General features: G+C 39.7%; 5 protein-coding genes across 8 annotated transcripts in view; 4 read left to right on the top strand and 1 right to left on the bottom strand.

Moving 5' to 3' along the window:
- The window catches only part of rut (rutabaga), a 42,389-nt gene extending 39,606 nt beyond the window's left edge, over nt 1–2,783 (bottom strand). The window contains 2 exon segments of the mRNA XM_064680707.1: nt 1,673–1,802; nt 2,653–2,783. The gene's annotated coding sequence lies outside the window, so the exon portion shown is untranslated.
- LOC135427347 (uncharacterized) overlaps nt 1–18,777 on the top strand; it is a 263,759-nt gene that overhangs the window by 210,065 nt on the left and 34,917 nt on the right. The gene's annotated exons all lie outside the window — the stretch shown is intronic.
- On the top strand, nt 3,468–9,814 carry LOC135427278 (SH3 domain-binding protein 5). Of its 2 annotated transcripts, XM_064680687.1 has the most exons (6): nt 3,468–3,778; nt 3,846–3,908; nt 3,983–4,401; nt 6,784–6,858; nt 6,950–8,155; nt 9,065–9,814. In XM_064680687.1, the coding sequence occupies exons 1-6, from the start codon at nt 3,737–3,739 to the stop codon at nt 9,327–9,329; spliced, it is 2,070 nt and encodes a 689-aa protein (XP_064536757.1). In that variant the 5' UTR covers nt 3,468–3,736; the 3' UTR covers nt 9,330–9,814. The 2 variants fall into 2 exon arrangements, with proteins under 2 accessions (XP_064536757.1, XP_064536758.1); XM_064680688.1 differs by lacking the exon at nt 6,784–6,858 and having other exon boundaries at nt 3,469–3,778.
- LOC135427281 (integumentary mucin C.1) lies at nt 10,294–11,596 on the top strand. Of its 2 annotated transcripts, none has more exons than XM_064680691.1 (2): nt 10,294–10,591; nt 10,650–11,596. In XM_064680691.1, exons 1-2 carry the CDS (start codon nt 10,402–10,404, stop codon nt 11,393–11,395), a joined length of 936 nt encoding a protein of 311 aa, XP_064536761.1. In that variant the 5' UTR covers nt 10,294–10,401; the 3' UTR covers nt 11,396–11,596. The 2 variants fall into 2 exon arrangements, with proteins under 2 accessions (XP_064536761.1, XP_064536762.1); XM_064680692.1 differs by having other exon boundaries at nt 10,296–10,591; nt 10,665–11,596.
- On the top strand, nt 13,190–18,753 carry LOC135427280 (band 7 protein AGAP004871). The gene is made up of 3 exons (XM_064680690.1): nt 13,190–14,021; nt 16,814–17,330; nt 18,025–18,753. Exons 1-3 carry the CDS (start codon nt 13,820–13,822, stop codon nt 18,350–18,352), a joined length of 1,047 nt encoding a protein of 348 aa, XP_064536760.1. The 5' UTR covers nt 13,190–13,819; the 3' UTR covers nt 18,353–18,753.

Below are 18,777 nucleotides of genomic sequence, written 5' to 3'. Positions count from 1 at the left end.
ATAACCTACAGCTATTCTGCATGCATTTGAACGCTTTGTAAAGGAACATTTGAGGATGCGAATTTAAGAACCTATCAACAATCTACTAAATACAGTGAAAACTCAACTAATGAACAAATAACTATCCGTTTAGCCTATCATTTTCTTAAAGTACTCATCTTTGTGCTACAACAAACTTTTAAATAATTTACACTAAAAGACTCACATAGAAATGATAGTTTATCAAAGAGATTTGCGCATCTACTCAAGCACAAGATACTTTTATCAAGTGTCAACTGTAGCTGCAAGAGCTCTTTAAATTGTGCTGTCTTTTTGTTGCTGGCCGCGAAATGCGTGTGAAAATTGCTTGGAACAACAACAAGAAGCGAGAACCAAACAAAAACTATAAACAAACACGTTTTGTTTCAGCCGATCCAACGATATGCGGGACCAATTGCAGACTTTAGCTTCAGTTTCGGTTGCTTCTACCCAGAGTTTTCGCTCCCTTTGATCTATTTTCGGCTCCGGAGACGCAGCTAATCGGCACTGGAAGCCACTGGTGCAGTATGCGAAACTCGTCGGCAGCCATTTAAAAATAACAAACAAAAATACAATCCGGGAAACAGAACATGAAGGAACAGACCTTGCTAGATATATATATATATATATATATGTATATATGTAGTATATGTATAGCCTGTCTGCTCGCTATAGATTATAAATAATAATAATATATATACATATATATATCTACCCCGAACATGATTATGATGGTATTTTCCCATGACAACCTTACGATAAATGCATGTGTTATTTTTGAAAATAATATCTGTTATATAAAGAAGGATCCCGCTTGCGGCTGAGTCAGTTGGTCCATTAACTAAAGGGATACAGTGAAGCGTCTCTTGAGCAGACACTTACGATTTGAGCTAATTTGACCTGCTTAGGACAAAATTAAAAAATTTTTGAGATACATAATGACCCAAAGTACAAATAATTTTGGTCAAAAACATTGCATTTATCTAACCTTATTAGATAAATTTCCATTTTGGGTAAGGATCAAATATAGCCTGGATATTGTATAAGAAAATATGTGTTTATTGCAATATTTTCTCCTAACAGTTTTTTTAACTGTTCACAATCGCATTCAATATACAATATACAAAATTCAAATTAAATATCATTTAGTATCAACTTCAACTTGGACGAAGCCATTTTTGTGTCAATTTTTTTCCGATCTAAGAATAGTTTCTCAGGCAACTTCTTAAAAATGAGCATTTTTGAACAAAAGGAAGTGTTGATCAAAAATTGGAACTACAAAAATGATGCACTAAAGAAGCTGCCCCTTGGGTAGAACATTAATATAACGCTGTGTACTTTAAAGCTCTTTGTCCGCAGCAGAGCTCCATTGCTGGGAAGTGTCTGGAGAAGAGACCCCAAGAACAAAATGTTAATCCCTGCTAATCAAGCTCAGGTGACACAGACCTGTTTGTTGGGTGGTAGGGGGGGTAGGGGAGGTGGCTGGGTGCGGGGAAAGAGAGAAGAGAAAGTGAATGGGGCGTGTATATTGAATAAGAATATTAATGATAAGACGCTTATCAAAGCAACAGAATGAAAAGCCCAAACAAACGGGGCAACAGCAAATAAGGAAAAATACAATAAATGAAATACAAACAAAATATTAGAAACTTACCCAACAGCAAACGTAGACGCGTTGCAACGAAAGTTAACGACGTTTTTTTTATTATTTTTCTTTTTTAATTAAGTGTTGTTTCTCTTTTTGTTGTTGGCTTCTTGTTGGCCGGTTTACGGTTAACGCAGCGCTGCAAGATGAAATGCGTATAAGAAGCGGAAGAAGAAGAAGAAGCAGTAAAGTGGCATGAATAACAAGCGCGCGTGCAGGATTTAATGTTATCCTAATTTAAAGTTCTGGCATTTAATTAAACACACACACACACATGCACACATACAAGTGTCTGTGCGTGCGTGTCTGTGTGTGTGTGTGTGTGTGTGTTTGTGTGCGCTGGGAAAGGGGTTTGTTGCTGCAGGGCGGGCTGCAAAAGTTTGCGCTTGCGTCACGTCAACAGCGCCGTCTGCAACTCAAATCGAATTTTCCAAAAGGAAAAAATCGGGCAATAAAAAAAAAAAGAAAAATGAGAAACAGAAACAAAAACAAAAAAAAACGACACAGCAATAGAAGAGCCAGAGACCAAGAGGAAAACGAGTTAAGGCGCAGACAGCAAAAGACAATGCTGCCATCGCGTCGCAGCCGGCGTCGCAGTCGACGTCGCCGTTGCTGCCGTCACTTGCTGCAAGCAAGCAGGCAGATAAAAGCAGCCAAAGACGGCAAAAGCAACAACAAGAACGCCAGCAGCAGCCGCCGCTCGTTGTTGTTGTTGCTGTATATTTTGTAAATAGGTTTTGTTTACGCGCGGCTTGTAAAATTTAACTGTAGTTTTTGATTTGGCCAGGCTTACGTTTTAATATTTTGACGCCTTTTTAGTTGCGCCCGCGCATCTTCCAAGCAAACAACAACAAAAAACAAACAACTCAAAAAACCAACAACAAAAATCCAAGGAGCACCACAAACTTTACACCAGACACCAGAACCGTAAAAAAAAAACCAAAAACACTTTGCTTGCTGTGTGCTGTACACTTGCTCCGATATATTACTTTCAAGCTGCAGCTTTTAAACAATTATTTTATGTTAATTATTTCTTGATTTTGTTAGTAGGTTTAGTTCTTAAGACAACAGTGGCAGCAGGTGTTGAAACGACGCGACTACCGCGCGCAACGAAAACAAAATGAAGACTAACAACTAACGTTCGCAATGTGATTGCAAGCGCAACGCCCCAAAATACCAAATGTTGCAAGCACACTGAAAATATACCAAGCGCATATGGAGCTTGGTCAATAACAAAAAGCTGCAATTTAAATATGCAAAAAAATGTTATTCTATTAACATTGTTAATATGATTTTCAGATTCTTATAAGATTTCAGCAAGGATATGATTTTAAATTAACAGCTATTATATATAGCACACCAATTTGTACGGTCATACTGCTGCGCAGTGCTGCCAGACTGTTGCTGTTGCTCTCGCATAGACAAATTATTATGCATGTGCACAAAGCTAACACTAGTGGGCGCCACTGTACATGCTCGGTGGTGCGCAAAACAAAAACAACGAAATTAATAACAAGAAGTAAAAATAGCCACATTGCCACGAAGCTTGTATACCCTAGCGAGTGAGCAAGTGAATAAAACATTGTGTTTTTTTAGCTTGACTAATAATGTAGACATTTAGGCACAAGTAATTTCAATGTGTGCAAAGCATACGCAAATGTGGCACGCATAATTAAGCACGCCAATTGATTTTCGCTGGACTAGTTGCAAGCTGCATGACGCAGCCAACGTGCACAGGCCAGCTTTTAGAGTGCAAACACTCTCGGTCGGTCAGCTGGGATGCTTTTTCGTATTGGTCTGTTTGCATTTGGCAAAAAGCTCCGCTCCGCTGTGTTGTCATCGTTATGTGCTGTGTGTACGCGTTGTTGTTGTTGTTGTCAAAAAGCTTTTTCAACTAATAACTGCTGCGCTTAATTTTCCAATTGGTGAATCGAGTTGACATAGTTAAACCTGCAAACAGTTCCAATCAGAAACCGACAACAGTGACTGCTGCACTGCATCCGCCATGACAAGCAACTGCTAAATCTCTCCATTCGACGGTTAATCAAAGTTCGTGTGGTTCGAACAGCTGAAATGTCAACGGAAAGTAATACGCCCGTGGATCCGCGTGTCCAGGTATGCGCCCGAATTTCATATATACATACATATGTGTCCATATCTATAATTGATCCCATAATGCCAGATCGAGCTGGAGAAACTGAACACGGCCACCGACAATATCAACAAATATGAAGTGGAGCTCGATGTAAGTTGTTATTGATTTTTTTGCTCTCTCTTTCGCTCCGCTTGAGTATCCACTTTATATAACCGCCCGTGCAGGAGGCCAAGTGCGAGTTCAAGCGTCTGCTGGCGGAGAGCGTGGTGCGCATCAAGGCCGCCGCCCACAAGCTGGGCAACTCAATTGACGCCGCCAAGCCCTACTACGAGTCGCGCATCTATGCCGCCCAGCTGACCAAGGAAACGCAGCTGGCGGCGGCCAATCACGAGAAGGCCAAGTCCATACACGCCGCCGCCAAGGAAATGGTTTATCTGGCCGAACAGGGCCTCGGCGAGAAGTCCACCTTGGACACCGCCTGCCAGGAGATGCTCAGCCATGCGGCCAGCAAAGTCAACCAATCCCAACTGGAAGTCACCGACACTCGCAACGCCCTCAAGATGTGCCAGCTGAAGCTCGAGGTGGCCAACAATCGCGTGGGCAAGCTCCAGGGACAGCTGAAGCAGGCGCTGCGCGCCTCCAGGTATCTTGACTTGATCTCAAACACTTGCCCAAACTCTGATACCAACTGCATATCCTCGCAGAGCATGTGAATTCCAATGGGAATGCTAATTGAAAGTGCATTCCAGTTAGGCTGGAAGGAAACTTTTTATATTCCGCCTAATAGGAATTATTTTAGATATATGAAATATTTATTTCATTTTATAGTATTTCACATTTGTTGATATTTTGTATTATTATTAGACAAACAAATATTTGTATTATCATATTATTATATTAACCGGATATTTTGAACCATAAATTAATTTACTATTATTATTATTATTATTATTATTATTATTATTATTATTATTATTATTATTATTATTATTATTATTATTATTATTATTATTATTATTATTATTATTATTATTATTATTATTATTATTATTATTATTATTATTATTATTATTATTATTATTATTATTATTATTATTATTATTATTATTATTATTATTATTATTATTATTATTATTATTATTATTATTATTATTATTATTATTATTATTATTATTATTATTATTATTATTATTATTATTATTATTATTATTATTATTATTATTATTATTATTATTATTATTATTATTATTATTATTATTATTATTATTATTATTATTATTATTATTATTATTATTATTATTATTATTATTATTATTATTATTATTATTATTATTATTATTATTATTATTATTATTATTATTATTATTATTATTATTATTATTATTATTATTATTATTATTATTATTATTATTATTATTATTATTATTATTATTATTATTATTATTATTATTATTATTATTATTATTATTATTATTATTATTATTATTATTATTATTATTATTATTATTATTATTATTATTATTATTATTATTATTATTATTATTATTATTATTATTATTATTATTATTATTATTATTATTATTATTATTATTATTATTATTATTATTATTATTATTATTATTATTATTATTATTATTATTATTATTATTATTATTATTATTATTATTATTATTATTATTATTATTATTATTATTATTATTATTATTATTATTATTATTATTATTATTATTATTATTATTATTATTATTATTATTATTATTATTATTATTATTATTATTATTATTATTATTATTATTATTATTATTATTATTATTATTATTATTATTATTATTATTATTATTATTATTATTATTATTATTATTATTATTATTATTATTATTATTATTATTATTATTATTATTATTATTATTATTATTATTATTATTATTATTATTATTATTATTATTATTATTATTATTATTATTATTATTATTATTATTATTATTATTATTATTATTATTATTATTATTATTATTATTATTATTATTATTATTACTTTTATTACTATTATTATTATTATTATTATTATTATTATTATTATTATTATTATTATTATTATTATTATTATTATTATTATTATTATTATCATTGCTACTATTATTATTATTATCATTATTATTATTATTATTATTTTTGTTATTACTTCTAATATTATTATTATTATAGCTAAATTTTATCCAACTACTTGATTTAATTGAATAACCCTGTCCACTATACCCAGGGATTGCCTGGGGTTCGAACCCCGAACCTTGTGCAAAATGAAATATAAGAAACGCATATTGCATATTCTATTATTTTCAATTAGTTACGCTTTTCCCCCGTTATCGTATATACAGTCTTTATATGCTTCCCCCGATATCATATAATATGTATAATCTGTTTTGAGGATGTCTTGATCCAACTAGCCATAAATCCCGTGATAGTCTCTGCTGGACATATCCATTATCCCATATCATTATAGAACGTGACCCACATCTGATCAATATCGGACTACCACCGATTTTTTTCATATTCCTAAAGCAAATTCTCGAGTACTATATAATAAAGTTTCCATTCCGATGAACAATTGTTTATCTCTGCACTTGCAAGTTAGGAATATTAGGATCCATCTTATATTTAGAGAGATCGCAATATTATATAATAACATAATACTATATTGAATGAGAAAGTATGTCATATTACTTTTTATATTTTGATATTAATTTTGTTTTTTGCAATATTCTTAAAAACATGAGTCCGGTTGCGAATACTAGACTATTGTGCTCATATATGTATATTGTGTCCTGTACCCATTAAATATGTTTAAGACGGGGTATTCCGTTTATTTAGATCTGGACAATGCTAGCTCTGCCAGGGTATTTTTCAACAGCCATCGGCCATGCCGGGCTGCTTTAGCTTTGATCCTTCTTGGTTTGGTTTGGTTTGGTTGAACTTTTGGTTTTCCTTTCGGTTCTATTTCGTTTCACGTTTGGTTTCTTTTTCATAGATTGCAGCTCAGGCGCAATTTACTTTTGTTGAGATACTTTAGCATTTTGCACGCTTTGTATTGTACCCTGTGCTCGTGAGTATGCCTCACCTGCTGCCTAGCCACGCCCACTAATATGCGGTACACCCGCCCGTCTGCCCCGTCTTCGCCCCTTGTCCAAATGCAGGCCCTACTACGAGACGCGCGCCAACTACAACGGACTGCTGAAAGCGCAGAAGCTGCGCGTCAACGAGCTGGAGACGCGGGTCAGTGCGGCCAAATTGACCTACAATGAGGCGCTGAAGAATCTGGAGCAGATCTCCGAGGATATACACAGGCAGCGGCAGCAGCGCAACAATCTGCTCAACTACGAGGCAATGCTCCGGCAGGTGGACGCCGTCGATGCGCTCACAGCGGGCGTTAAGCAGCAGCTGCAGCCGGAGTCGGAGCGGGAGCAGGAGCAGGAGCAGGATCAGCTGGAGGATGAGTATCTGCGCATGCCGGACCGATTGGGCAGCGGCGCCAGCTCGCCGCGCCAACGTCAGGCTGATCCGCATGAATGCCCGCATCTGCTGCACGACTTCGAGGCGGTGCTGACCTTTCCACAGAAGCTGGCCGGTGGCATGCACAAATCGGCCAGCACCAGTGCCACGGATGGCGACAACAATATGTTCGCACAGGCGCAGGGGCTGCACGGTCCCTACGAGGTGAAGCCGCGCTCCGAGTCCGGCAGCAGCTCACTGGCATCGGCGTCGGCTTCGGCGTCCGCCTCGACGTCGGCGCCGCCAGCGGACAACGACATCGATCAGTGGACGGAGATACGGTTGTCGCACTCGGACAGCACCAGTTCGAGCTACTCGAATCAGTCGCTGCTGGAGCAGCACGGCCTGGATGGCGCCGGCAACGTTGGCGGTCATGGCTTGGGCTACGGCCTGGGCAGCCTGGAGCCGGATGCGCAATCGCAGCACTCGACCTCATCGTCGGATGAGCCCAAGCGCAAGGTGACCTGCACAACCATATTTCAGGACGACAGCAGCGCCATCGGCATCGGCCAGCAGATGAGCCGCAAGCAGAGCCTCAGTCAGTGGCTGTCGCGCTCGAACAGCTTCAAGACGAGCGGCCGCCGGCAGAGCCTCGATCTGCTGATCGATGCCGGCGACAAGGTGAAGGATGTGTTCAGCTATGGCTTTCAGAAGGTCGGACGGACTCTGGAGCGGCGCAACAGCGAATCCGAAATGGCCAGCGATGGCGGCGAGGCGGATGCCTTGCTAGCCACAACAACAACAACGACGACGACGGCGGCGGCGGCAGCAGCAGCAGCAGCTGTGAGTGCATCCGCGTGCAGCAACAACAGCAGCAGCAGCAGCGCCGGCGATTTCTTTCTATTTAGCAGGTCAGTAGACGGCAACGGTCGCAGCAGCGGCGCCGCCAGCGGCACCGGCAGCGGTGGCAGCAGCATCCTGTGCGCGCTGCAGAATCGTCTGACAAAGCTCATTTGATCTGATCGGTGCCACGGGAAACAACTCGATAACCGATAACCGATAACCGATAATCCGATTTACTGCTAAACTGCTATTCAAAATTCAAACTGCACCCACTCAAAAAAAAAAAAAAACAACTGCAAACTTCAACTACTACAAGAACTAATCAGCTACTGCAATTAACTAAATTCCTCATGCTCGAACAAAAAACGAATTGGCTGCTTTGATTTGGTGTATTTGCTCTTTGAAAAACACATTCCATTACAACCACAACAACAACAATAACAATCTACAACAACATCAACTACTATAACTACAACTAACAGCATTGCACGCAAGCACGCTTCTACTAAAAAAAAAAAAACTAAAAAAACTGAAAACAAAAGTCAAAAATCCGCTCCTAAAATTTGTATGTACTGCAAAAATTTAATTTATATATGTTTGTTTATGTGTGTGTGTGTGTGCTTGTGTGCATTTTGGCGCCATGAAATAACTTGTACATATCGTATTTATTTTCAATCACTATTTGAAAATGTATATAGAATGTATATAGTTTCTACAATTCGAACTTTTGAATTTTGTATTTAAAATTTCAATTTAATTCATTGGCAGTTATTTCAAGGAGCCAGGCACCTTTCAGTGTGACCATATTTATTTTTTCGGTATTTCTTGTTCGATCCGTATCAACAGTTTTCATCACTTTTTTTGCTTTCAACTTCAATTTCTCTGTCTCTCTTACACCCTTTTTGCGCTCATTCTATCTGTTGCCTTGGCTATCTCTTTTGTATGACACAACTACAACAGCAACAACTACTTTACAGATCCTCAGAACCCAAAGAATTACTATCCGACGAGCAGGTTGAGAATTTACTGTTGAACCACATGGTTGATGAGCACGGGGTCATCATAGTGGAGGAGTTGAAGTCGCCAACTACCGCAACAAGAACAACAACTAGCATGTATCACCCACAGCAACAACAGCAACAACAACCGCAACAACCGCAACTGCAACAACAACAACAACAACAGCAACAGCATCATACGTTAAGCGTAGCGGGCGCTGCGCGTGCTGCTTTATTGTTTTAAAATCCCGCATCTTAACTGTACTTAAATCTGGACCTGCTGCGCAAATAACCATGAGACCATTTCAAGCAATGAGTAAGAGGCGTACATATCACACGACATCATAGACCCCATTGAGCTGATGCATTGAGAGGAGGAGGTAGGTGGATCTGAAAAAGCCCCGCCCAATCTTTGAAATGTTTTGTTTCTACGCATAGTTTTTGGCTATGTTTTAATCCTAATATGTGCAATAATGTTGTTTAGCGTACAAAATCAAAAAACCAAAAAACAAAAAAATACAAAGTTACATTTTATGCTGTTCAGTAAAGCAATTAACTAACGCTAGTCCTAGGCGAAATGCATACAAATCAGTGAGAGGAGGAATATATTATTAGCAAAAACCATTTAAAAGAGATAAACCATCAAATACAAAATAATTATAGAAATTATACAAAGTACGTTATAAATATACATACATATTGATATTGACATACACTGTCGCCAAATAAGATTTACCATAAGAAGGAACTTTTTTATCTTTGGGACTGGGCATGTTACTCGATTTGTGTATGTGTGTGTGTGTTGGTATCAGCGCACGTTAATACAAACATGAGGATTCCATTAAGTCATAATTCAAATTGGCGCATCATTTTGCGCGTATAAATAATCGTGATTATATCGATAGCAAAGCATGTCGATTTGCTATCGATGAGTTCGACGGCACTAAAGTTCTCAGCTGTTCAATAACTTACCACACTTGCTCTAAAAAAAGACAGCAGTTCGTGCAGCAGCTGAAGCAAGTAAACAGGTCATTGATATCTAAAAATTAGGCAGTTAACATAAAGTTAGCTAGTTACTTATTCAAAATTATTTCTGTTAATATAATAGAAACTGCGCCTCGAATTGAATTAAATTGAATTGGCATGCAATATATTTCGGTATTTTGAATACATTTAGGCATATATCGATATCAACTATCGGATAGTTGTCCATCTCCGCTTTAGCTGATCTCCTAGTAATTCCAAATAAAAGCAAAAAGCAATACGCTGCCAATTTTAGCAACAACAGCACATTTCACTCGACTGCATCACGCGAAATGAACGTGCTTCCGGTGCTCCTGCTGCTAGTGCAGCTGACAGCCATGGTGCTGGCAGGAACTAATCAAACCGCAACTGGAAGCCCAGCTAGCGCCAATGTGACCAAACTAGCAATGGTTAGCCCAAGCAGCAATGCAACTGCCAAAGATGCAGGTGTAGGTTCCAGTGCCATTACAGTTGCAGCTACAGGTAATGTAAAAATAAAGTGCGCATATCAAGCTTTAGCCTACTAACTCAACGGCGGTAGCCAATCAATCGCAAGTGGACAAGGACAAGCCGGCCAAGGTCAACGGCACGGAGGAGCATGCCGTGGTGCTCGTGCGCGGCGTTACCAATACGGATACCGCCACAGTGCAAGCGGCACCAAAAGCGAACGCTACAGCGACGACGACGCAAGCACCGCAGGTAATCAAATCAACAGCAACTACGGCGATAACAAAGCAAACAAACCCAACGGCCAAGACGGACAAAATGCTGGCCGATGGCGTATCGCTGAGTGACATCAACAAGAACAAGAACAAGGAGAATAATAACAGCAACAGCAGCAGCACTATCACGACGCCAGCAGCTAATATCAATAGCAGCGCCACCAACAGTAGTAGCAGCAGCACCAACGTTACCAACGCCTCCACCACCACGACCACCACGTCAACAACAACGACCACAACAACTACAACCAGCACAACGACAATGCGTCCCAAAAAGCCCACCGTCACGAGCAGTATGGACAAACAGCTGGAGGGTGAAAAGCTGGATCCGGCTGCCACAGGCGCTGGAAACGTTGCACCACACGTTCTGCCCGTGCAGGAGCTGAGCAGCAGCTTGACCAATCGTGGCGAGAATGAGTATATTGTGCCCATTGTAACTATAATGCTAGCTGTGCCACTTGCCATAGCCGTATTCATCATCATGTACCGGCGCTTTCGGGACTTGTGGACAACGCGCCACTACAGGCGCATGGACTTCCTGGTGGACGGCATGTACAACGATTGACGAAGGCGCCAGCAGCAGCAGCGGCTCGGCAACGGAGCTGCCAGCGGCGGTGGAGGGGCTACTGACGGTGTTGGCTGTTTATCAATTGCTGCCACGCGGCTGCCGTAGCGCAAGAGAATTTGATAAAGCAAAGCAAATAATTGGAAAGATTATTAGTTGTTAAGTTTATTATTATTATTATATTTCTTATTTTGCATGGAATGCAAACAACAATTGCGAACAATTGCGCGAGCAGGATAGCTAGAGGAATGTGTGCAACGCGATAGAGAAAGCGAGAGGGGGAGAGAGAGGCACTGGCTAAATATACACATTGCTCAGTCAATTAAAAAACATTGAGAAAAACACTAGATGAAATGTTTATGTAGGTGTGTGTACGCGCGCGTGTGTACCGACATGCTGCATAAATATGTGTTAGCTTTAAAACGCAATAGTAATTTCTAAGAATATATACATACACACATTTTTATATATATATTCCTAGCGGCCAAATTGAATATTTTGATAAGATTCGAACGTAGCGCAAAAACTGAAAAGTTAAAAACTGATTTTTATGATAATATTGCTAGCATTTGATTACATGGGTTCAAATTTTGTTTATGCATTTAGATTTATGTGTGTCTATCTCTAAAACAAAACTCCATATAGACATATGTATACATTTATACCTTTCAACAAAGTTGTAGATACTATTGAAAAAAAAAAGAAGAAAAACTTGAGGCGCAATTAGCAATCAATCATGAAATTACTATACAAAATATTTGTACACTATACTATAACCATAATGTGCCTTACCAACTCAGCTCCTAATAATGCTGTATCAAACATATATGTATATTATGTGCACATGTACACATAATTTATATACTTACATCAGTGCATCTGTAACTGTATCTGGTAACAGCACTGATAGACTTTGTAATCTCGAAAGCTATTTGGCAAAGCATTTAATCTAGGCCACTTACAAAAACAAATTCGAAATCAAAAATGCAATCGGTATACCCAGAAAACAAAATCGAAGCGCGCATTTATTACATAATAATTTGTTATAAACGAAATAATTACAATAAAGCAAATGCAGTGTAACCAATAATAATACGTTGATTGAACGTTGATTTAATACGCCTTCTGGCAGCCAAATGGGATACGCGAAACATGCGTAACACGAAACGAGCCCAACACAAATGTAAACAAAACATTTCAAACGCATTGGGAAAACGATTTCACTGGGCCATTGAGGCGTGTTCTTTGTTCTCACATTCCGCAAAATGAACACGCACTGCGCCAACTTGAGCAGTCGGAATAATTACGTTATTCAATTAATGAGCAATTGCCATTTTAGATACTTTTTGGCCAGTAAACAGATTGCGTTTTTTGCCATTTATCAAACTAAATGATTATTAATTATCTTGAAGATTTATTTGGCTATTTGGAGCATATCACCGAAATAGTTACATTACCTTTGATGATTTGACTAAATAATTGCATGTAAGAAATATATATTAAAAAAGGGGACGACCACCTTTCTGTGTGATTCTCACAAAACATATGTTCAGCAGGGAGATCTTGATTGAACTTGAAAATGAAATTTGTCTAGCTCTTAAGGACCGACGAAGAGTCGTTTAGATTATGAATATCTATACTTAATGGGGTCAGAGACGCATCCTTCTCAACAGGTACAAAACATAGAACTACTAAATAATATGGCTATATAGAAAGCATCAGTGGAAAATGAGTTTTTTTATGGACAACTTTTCCGATTTTAAAGATACTCAAGAACACATTTGGAAAGGATAGTTTATTATATTGTATATAACAAAATACAAGAACCTGACTCTCAGGACCATAGAATTGGAGTAAAGTTGCAGAGCTCTTGACTTCGTGTGCGACACAGTTGTCAAATTATGTAACTCACCTGACCTTTTCTCGCTAATAGATCACCAGCGGCTGTTCCCTGATTAATGTCCAACAACATGCTACATTGCCGACACAGCAGCTTCGCCTGCCACCTCAGGTCGCCCCCAAAAGAAGACAAGAGCAAAGCAATTTTTTTCTGTTGCTGAAGTGGTTTATAAATTATCTCCATCTCCATAGAACTCATAGTTCGTTCGTTTCTAATAATCTAAACAACAGAAGAAGAAAAACTGAACATCCAAAAAAAAATGAAAGCTGCAGCCACCGCCGCTCGTCTCTACGGCTTGTGTGTATATATGTTTATTGAAATTCTTTAGACGGATACGGGACGAAGGCGCCGTAATCGGCAACGTGTGAAATGAGCCGAACAACTGCCTCGCCTCGACGCTGGGGACTAGCAGCCCGCTGCTCAATTGGAAACGTGCGCTGGACGCGTGCAGTGCTCATCGTGCGCTTCGTTATCGATTTCGACCATCCGATCAGAGGAGCAGCAGCAGCTATCCATAATTCGATATGCATCCTGCCTCGCCGCATCAGCATCGCACGCGCCTCAACATAAACGCACCCGGAACAGGCACCGGTCAAACGCAAACCACGCCGGATACCCTGAGCCCGCAGCAGCAGCATCACCAACACCATCACCATGGACAGCAGCAACAGCAGCACACGGTGCAGATCAGCTCCACCACACATCCCTATCAGGGACTAAAGACCTGTAAGAACTAAGTATACACTCTCCACAGAAACATATCCTTAAATTTCATTGGAACATCCTACACAAACGATTTATGGGCTAGGGCCAAAATTGTTTATTTCAATTTATTTAACTGTGTGTTGATTAACAATCAGTTAGCCAATCAGTCACTCAGTCAATCGGTGAGTGAGTCAGTCCAGCCTTCAGCCAATCAGTAAGTCAATTGGTCAGTCAATTAGTCAGTCAAGCAGAAAGTCAATCCGAACAAACTATTTTAAATGAAATAGGCTTCGTCTAGTCTACAGTTTAATATTTTCGGATTTCTTCCGTTTGGTACTTACGAATCTCACAGTACGCTTCAATCAGTAAGTCAATCAGTCAGTCATCAGTCAGTTTATCAGGACAAACTGTTTAACATAAATATGTCTATATATCAGTTTATATAGTTCTATAGATATAGCATTCAAATGAACTTCGTCAATCCTTTAGCTTGATCTTTTAGGATTTCTTCCGTTCTATTCCTACAGATTAAAAGATATATCATTCATATGAGCTTGGAATAATCTTAAGTTCCTGCTTTATAAAGATTTAGTCCGTTTGGCTCACACAAGTCTTACTCTCCGAAGCTATGATCTATATATTCGTCAAGTCTACAGTTTGATCCTTTGGGATTGCATCCTTTCTGTTCTTACAGTTCTCAAAGTGAGTCAATCAGTTTTATATACATATAAAGATTTATAGATTTATCATTTCAATGGGCTTGGTTTTATCTACAGATTGATCTATAAAGATTTCTTCCGTTCGGCTCACACAAATCTCTCTCTCTCTCTCTCTCTCTCTCTCTCACTCTCTCTCTTCAAAGTTATGATCTATATACTTGCAACTGATTTTTACCAAATGCCTTGGTATCTATAATATTTGCTAAGTAATATGGGGATTTGTAATTTGTAAATGTTTGGCCGCATTGCTCAGTGCATGTTGATCGTTTGTTTAGTTCATGGCTGACTAAAGATACAACTACAAAAGATACAAATAGTTTTCGTATGTGCGCGATCTCATCCTAAATCTTGCACAAATTCCATATTTATGTGAACGGAAAATCATAATTCAAACGGGCGGTAAAACGATTCGCTTTACCGCGACGGTCGAAGATAAAAATGATTCATTGGATGCCAGTCGATGCCAGTTCCATATTGAATTGTATCGATCAGCGACCACCTATGAAGTATGCAATATAAACTATGCGCCGACAAGTAAAAATAAATAACAGACGCGCCGCGCCGCGCCGCACCGCACCGCACCGCGACGCAACGCACCGATCCGTATACGGATACGGGATATAAATTCGTATTGTCGAAACTTATAAGATAAACAAAAGCCCAACTGAAAATAACCGTGCTCCCCGTCTATAGACCGACTATTGGCTACCATCTACTCGTACTGCATAAACATTCCAATTGGCCTGCCCTGCCGTGGCCTGGCCCCCAAGGCGATTGTTTAGCTACCTCTGGGCTGGGTATTAGTTCAAACTGCCAGCACTCGTTGAAATTTTAACCAAAACATAAACAATACGCACGATTACGGGCGTGTTCATGTGCACAGATATGGGCCAGGGGTTAATTTAGCAATAAGCAAATGCCTACTTATGTAGTTAGGCACAATATGCCGACATACGCACCTCATGGCTCTTGAAGATCAAAAACTATTTGTTTTACCAATTGCTCTCAGCTAATTTTGCCTGCGGCCCTAAGAATTGGCCATAAAACTTCACTTAGTCTCAGTTTTATTGCATCTATGCTCCGATCTCTGCGATCTTCCCTGAGTTGCTGCACTTGTTATCTCCGCAATAAGCTGTACTAATACTTTTTATGAAAATTGAGGCATCATTTGGACCGGTGCTCTCTTGATAGTCCGGGGCCCATACCACCCAGGCTCATACTCTGCCTTTTGTCTTTATTTTAAGTTCTAGTTAAGATCATTATAGACTAAATTGCAACTAAGAAACTGTCTACATATCGTTCAAAAATCACAACATTTTTAAATACGATTCCTTCTAGAAAGCCACATTTTGACATTTTGTTTAAGATATTGTGAAAAACAAAAACTTGTTTACACAAGTACTTCATTTTCGATCGATCATTCCTATGACAGCTTCATGATATAGCGGTCCGATCAGTAGATCAGGCTGCTTCTGATTGACGGAGGTGAGGCAAACTGAAAGACATAGAAACAAACAGGCCATAGCTACTCGGCTATCGATACAGATCAGGAATATGGGTTATGGGTTCGGAGACGTCTCCTTTTTGCTTCCGCTAGGCTCTGCCAGTGGGATTCGATCCTCGTGGCCCACTTGGCCAGCTCATCTACAGAGGACAGCTTTTTGTAGCTGTTTTGCAGAGAACCCAAGTAGTTTAATTATGTTCTGCTTCTAATTGTATCCATATTAATGGAAACAATATTGTTGCTGCCATGTTTAATGGCCAAGTGTTTTGGCTGATTCCGTCCGATCTCTGGTCGTGCTGTGCCCGTTTTCGTTAAAAATCAGTTGCCCGTCAGTCTGCAGTCTTGAACAACAAACGGAAATCCGAGGCAGCATAAAACAACATTTGCGTTTTCCATTTGAACAGCAACAAGTGCCGCAATGCACATATGGCAGACGGCACAACCCGCTCGTAGCCCGCTAACCCCTCGCCCTGATGGTGGTGCGACGGCACGTCATGAAATGTGCCTTCAATTGATTTTCAATTGCTTGTGAAATTTAGCGATTAATGTATGCCTCGCATGCTGTGGCTCCTTTCAACTTGTTTTTCCAGCCGAGAACGATGAGATGGGCTGTGTGGAGCTGCTGGCGACGGCCATATCGGTGCTGATCATGATTCTGACGTTTCCCTTCTCGGTGTTCATCTGCTTCAAGGTGGTCTCCGAGTACGAGCGTGCGGTCATCTTTCGCATGGGCCGTCTGCGCAGCGGTGGAGCCCGTGGTCCGGGCGTCTTCTTTGTGCTGCCCTGCGTGGACGACTATTATCCGGTGGATCTGCGCACCGTCTCGTTCGATGTGCCGCCACAGGAGGTGCTGTCCAAGGACTCGGTGACTGTCACCGTCGATGCGGTCGTCTATTATCGCATCAGCGATCCACTCAAGGCTGTCATTCAGGTATCCAACTATAGTCACTCCACACGCCTGCTGGCTGCCACGACGCTGCGCAATGTGCTCGGCACACGGAACCTGTCCGAGCTGCTCACCGAACGCGAGACCATTTCGCATACCATGCAAATGTCCCTGGACGAGGCCACCGATCCCTGGGGCGTCAAGGTGGAACGTGTGGAAATGTAAGTGCACACGGCAGGGCAACACTGGCAACAAGAAAGAACGACTATCTCTAAATTAGGAACAAAAACTAAATGTTTATCCCACAAAAACAAATGCTTCGAGCTATTCCTTATATAAAGTTACTTAAGATAATGGCTGATTAGGCTGATTACAATATATGTGCTGCCTACAACAGAAAGAAGGACCCATGCAAAGTTTTATTATGATTGCGAGACTAGGCTCAAAAACAAAGTCCCCGACTTTAGAAAATCACTTTTAAAGAAAAAATGTTTAAATATCTGACAATTTTCTTTTTGAAATTCTTACAAATTTATTCGGATATACAGGAAAATGTTTTATATCATTTTAGTAAGATTTTTCTTCTTTTAAAGAAAATATTTTCAAATTTTCAGGCATTCATTTTCTATGTTTCAGACACCCTTTTCTAAATGTTCATTTAAGAAAGCATTGTCCAGACATTTGTTAGGAATTTTTTTAAGGAATATATTTTCTTAAAAACTAGGGCAAATCGCTATAGATCTCTTTCAAAGCCGTATTTATAAATTTTTATGCGATATCAGACTGTTTTTTTGCTGAGTGTAGATTCGTGACAAGTTTAGAATACCCTCTCGCAAGGGCATAACAGGGGCTGGCATTCACTGGAGTTTGGTGGAGTTAAATAAATGGATTTTCTTTCTGTTCTTCACAATTCAGAAAGGACGTTTCGCTACCCACCGCGCTGCAACGGGCGATGGCCGCCGAGGCGGAGGCTGCGCGGGAGGCGCGTGCCAAAGTGATTGCCGCCGAGGGCGAGATGAAGTCCTCGCGTGCACTCAAGGAAGCTTCAGAGATCATATCGTCCAGTCCGTCGGCATTGCAGCTGCGCTATCTGCAGACGCTGGCCAGCATCTCGGCGGAAAAGAACTCTACAATTATTTTCCCATTGCCCATGGAGCTGCTAACGCCATTTCTGAACTCTTCTAACCAACTGGCGGCCAATGCCCATGCGCTCCACAGGCACCAGCACCAGCATAATCAGTGACGCTCGATGTCGGTGCTGCAGCCGTACCTGGAGGCACTGGGTCGCTGCGAGCTGCGCCGGCAAATCGCTGGAGACAACAACGTGGACGACGATGACGACATTGTTGGCTATTTGTTATAAGTGCAGCCGGACAGAGCAGGGTTCCCTGTCCTGTGCCGTGTGTGTGCCCTGACAAAACAACAAACACTCCACAATGGATTTCATTTTGTTCCAAATGCTGTGTACTGGGTCTTGTCTGCCTGACGAGAGGCGACTGGTTGGGCTTTACGTGGGAATCATAACAATTATTTGTTAGTTATATTATAGAAATACCTTTTTTTTAACATTATTTATTGAATTGCTTAGAATTCTCTAAAGTGTATTAGCTTTTCTCGAACAAATTATAACTGCTTTATTAAAAATGTATTATTATTTATTTCCAAAAC

Source organism: Drosophila montana, unplaced genomic scaffold (assembly GCF_035044405.1).
Source record: "Drosophila montana isolate Dmon_TW-CO22-7 unplaced genomic scaffold, ASM3504440v1 contig_2178_1, whole genome shotgun sequence".
NCBI lineage: Eukaryota > Metazoa > Arthropoda > Insecta > Diptera > Drosophilidae > Drosophila > Drosophila montana.
The sequence above is the reverse complement of the archived record's forward strand: the minus strand, read 5'-3'. Positions and strand labels throughout refer to the sequence as shown.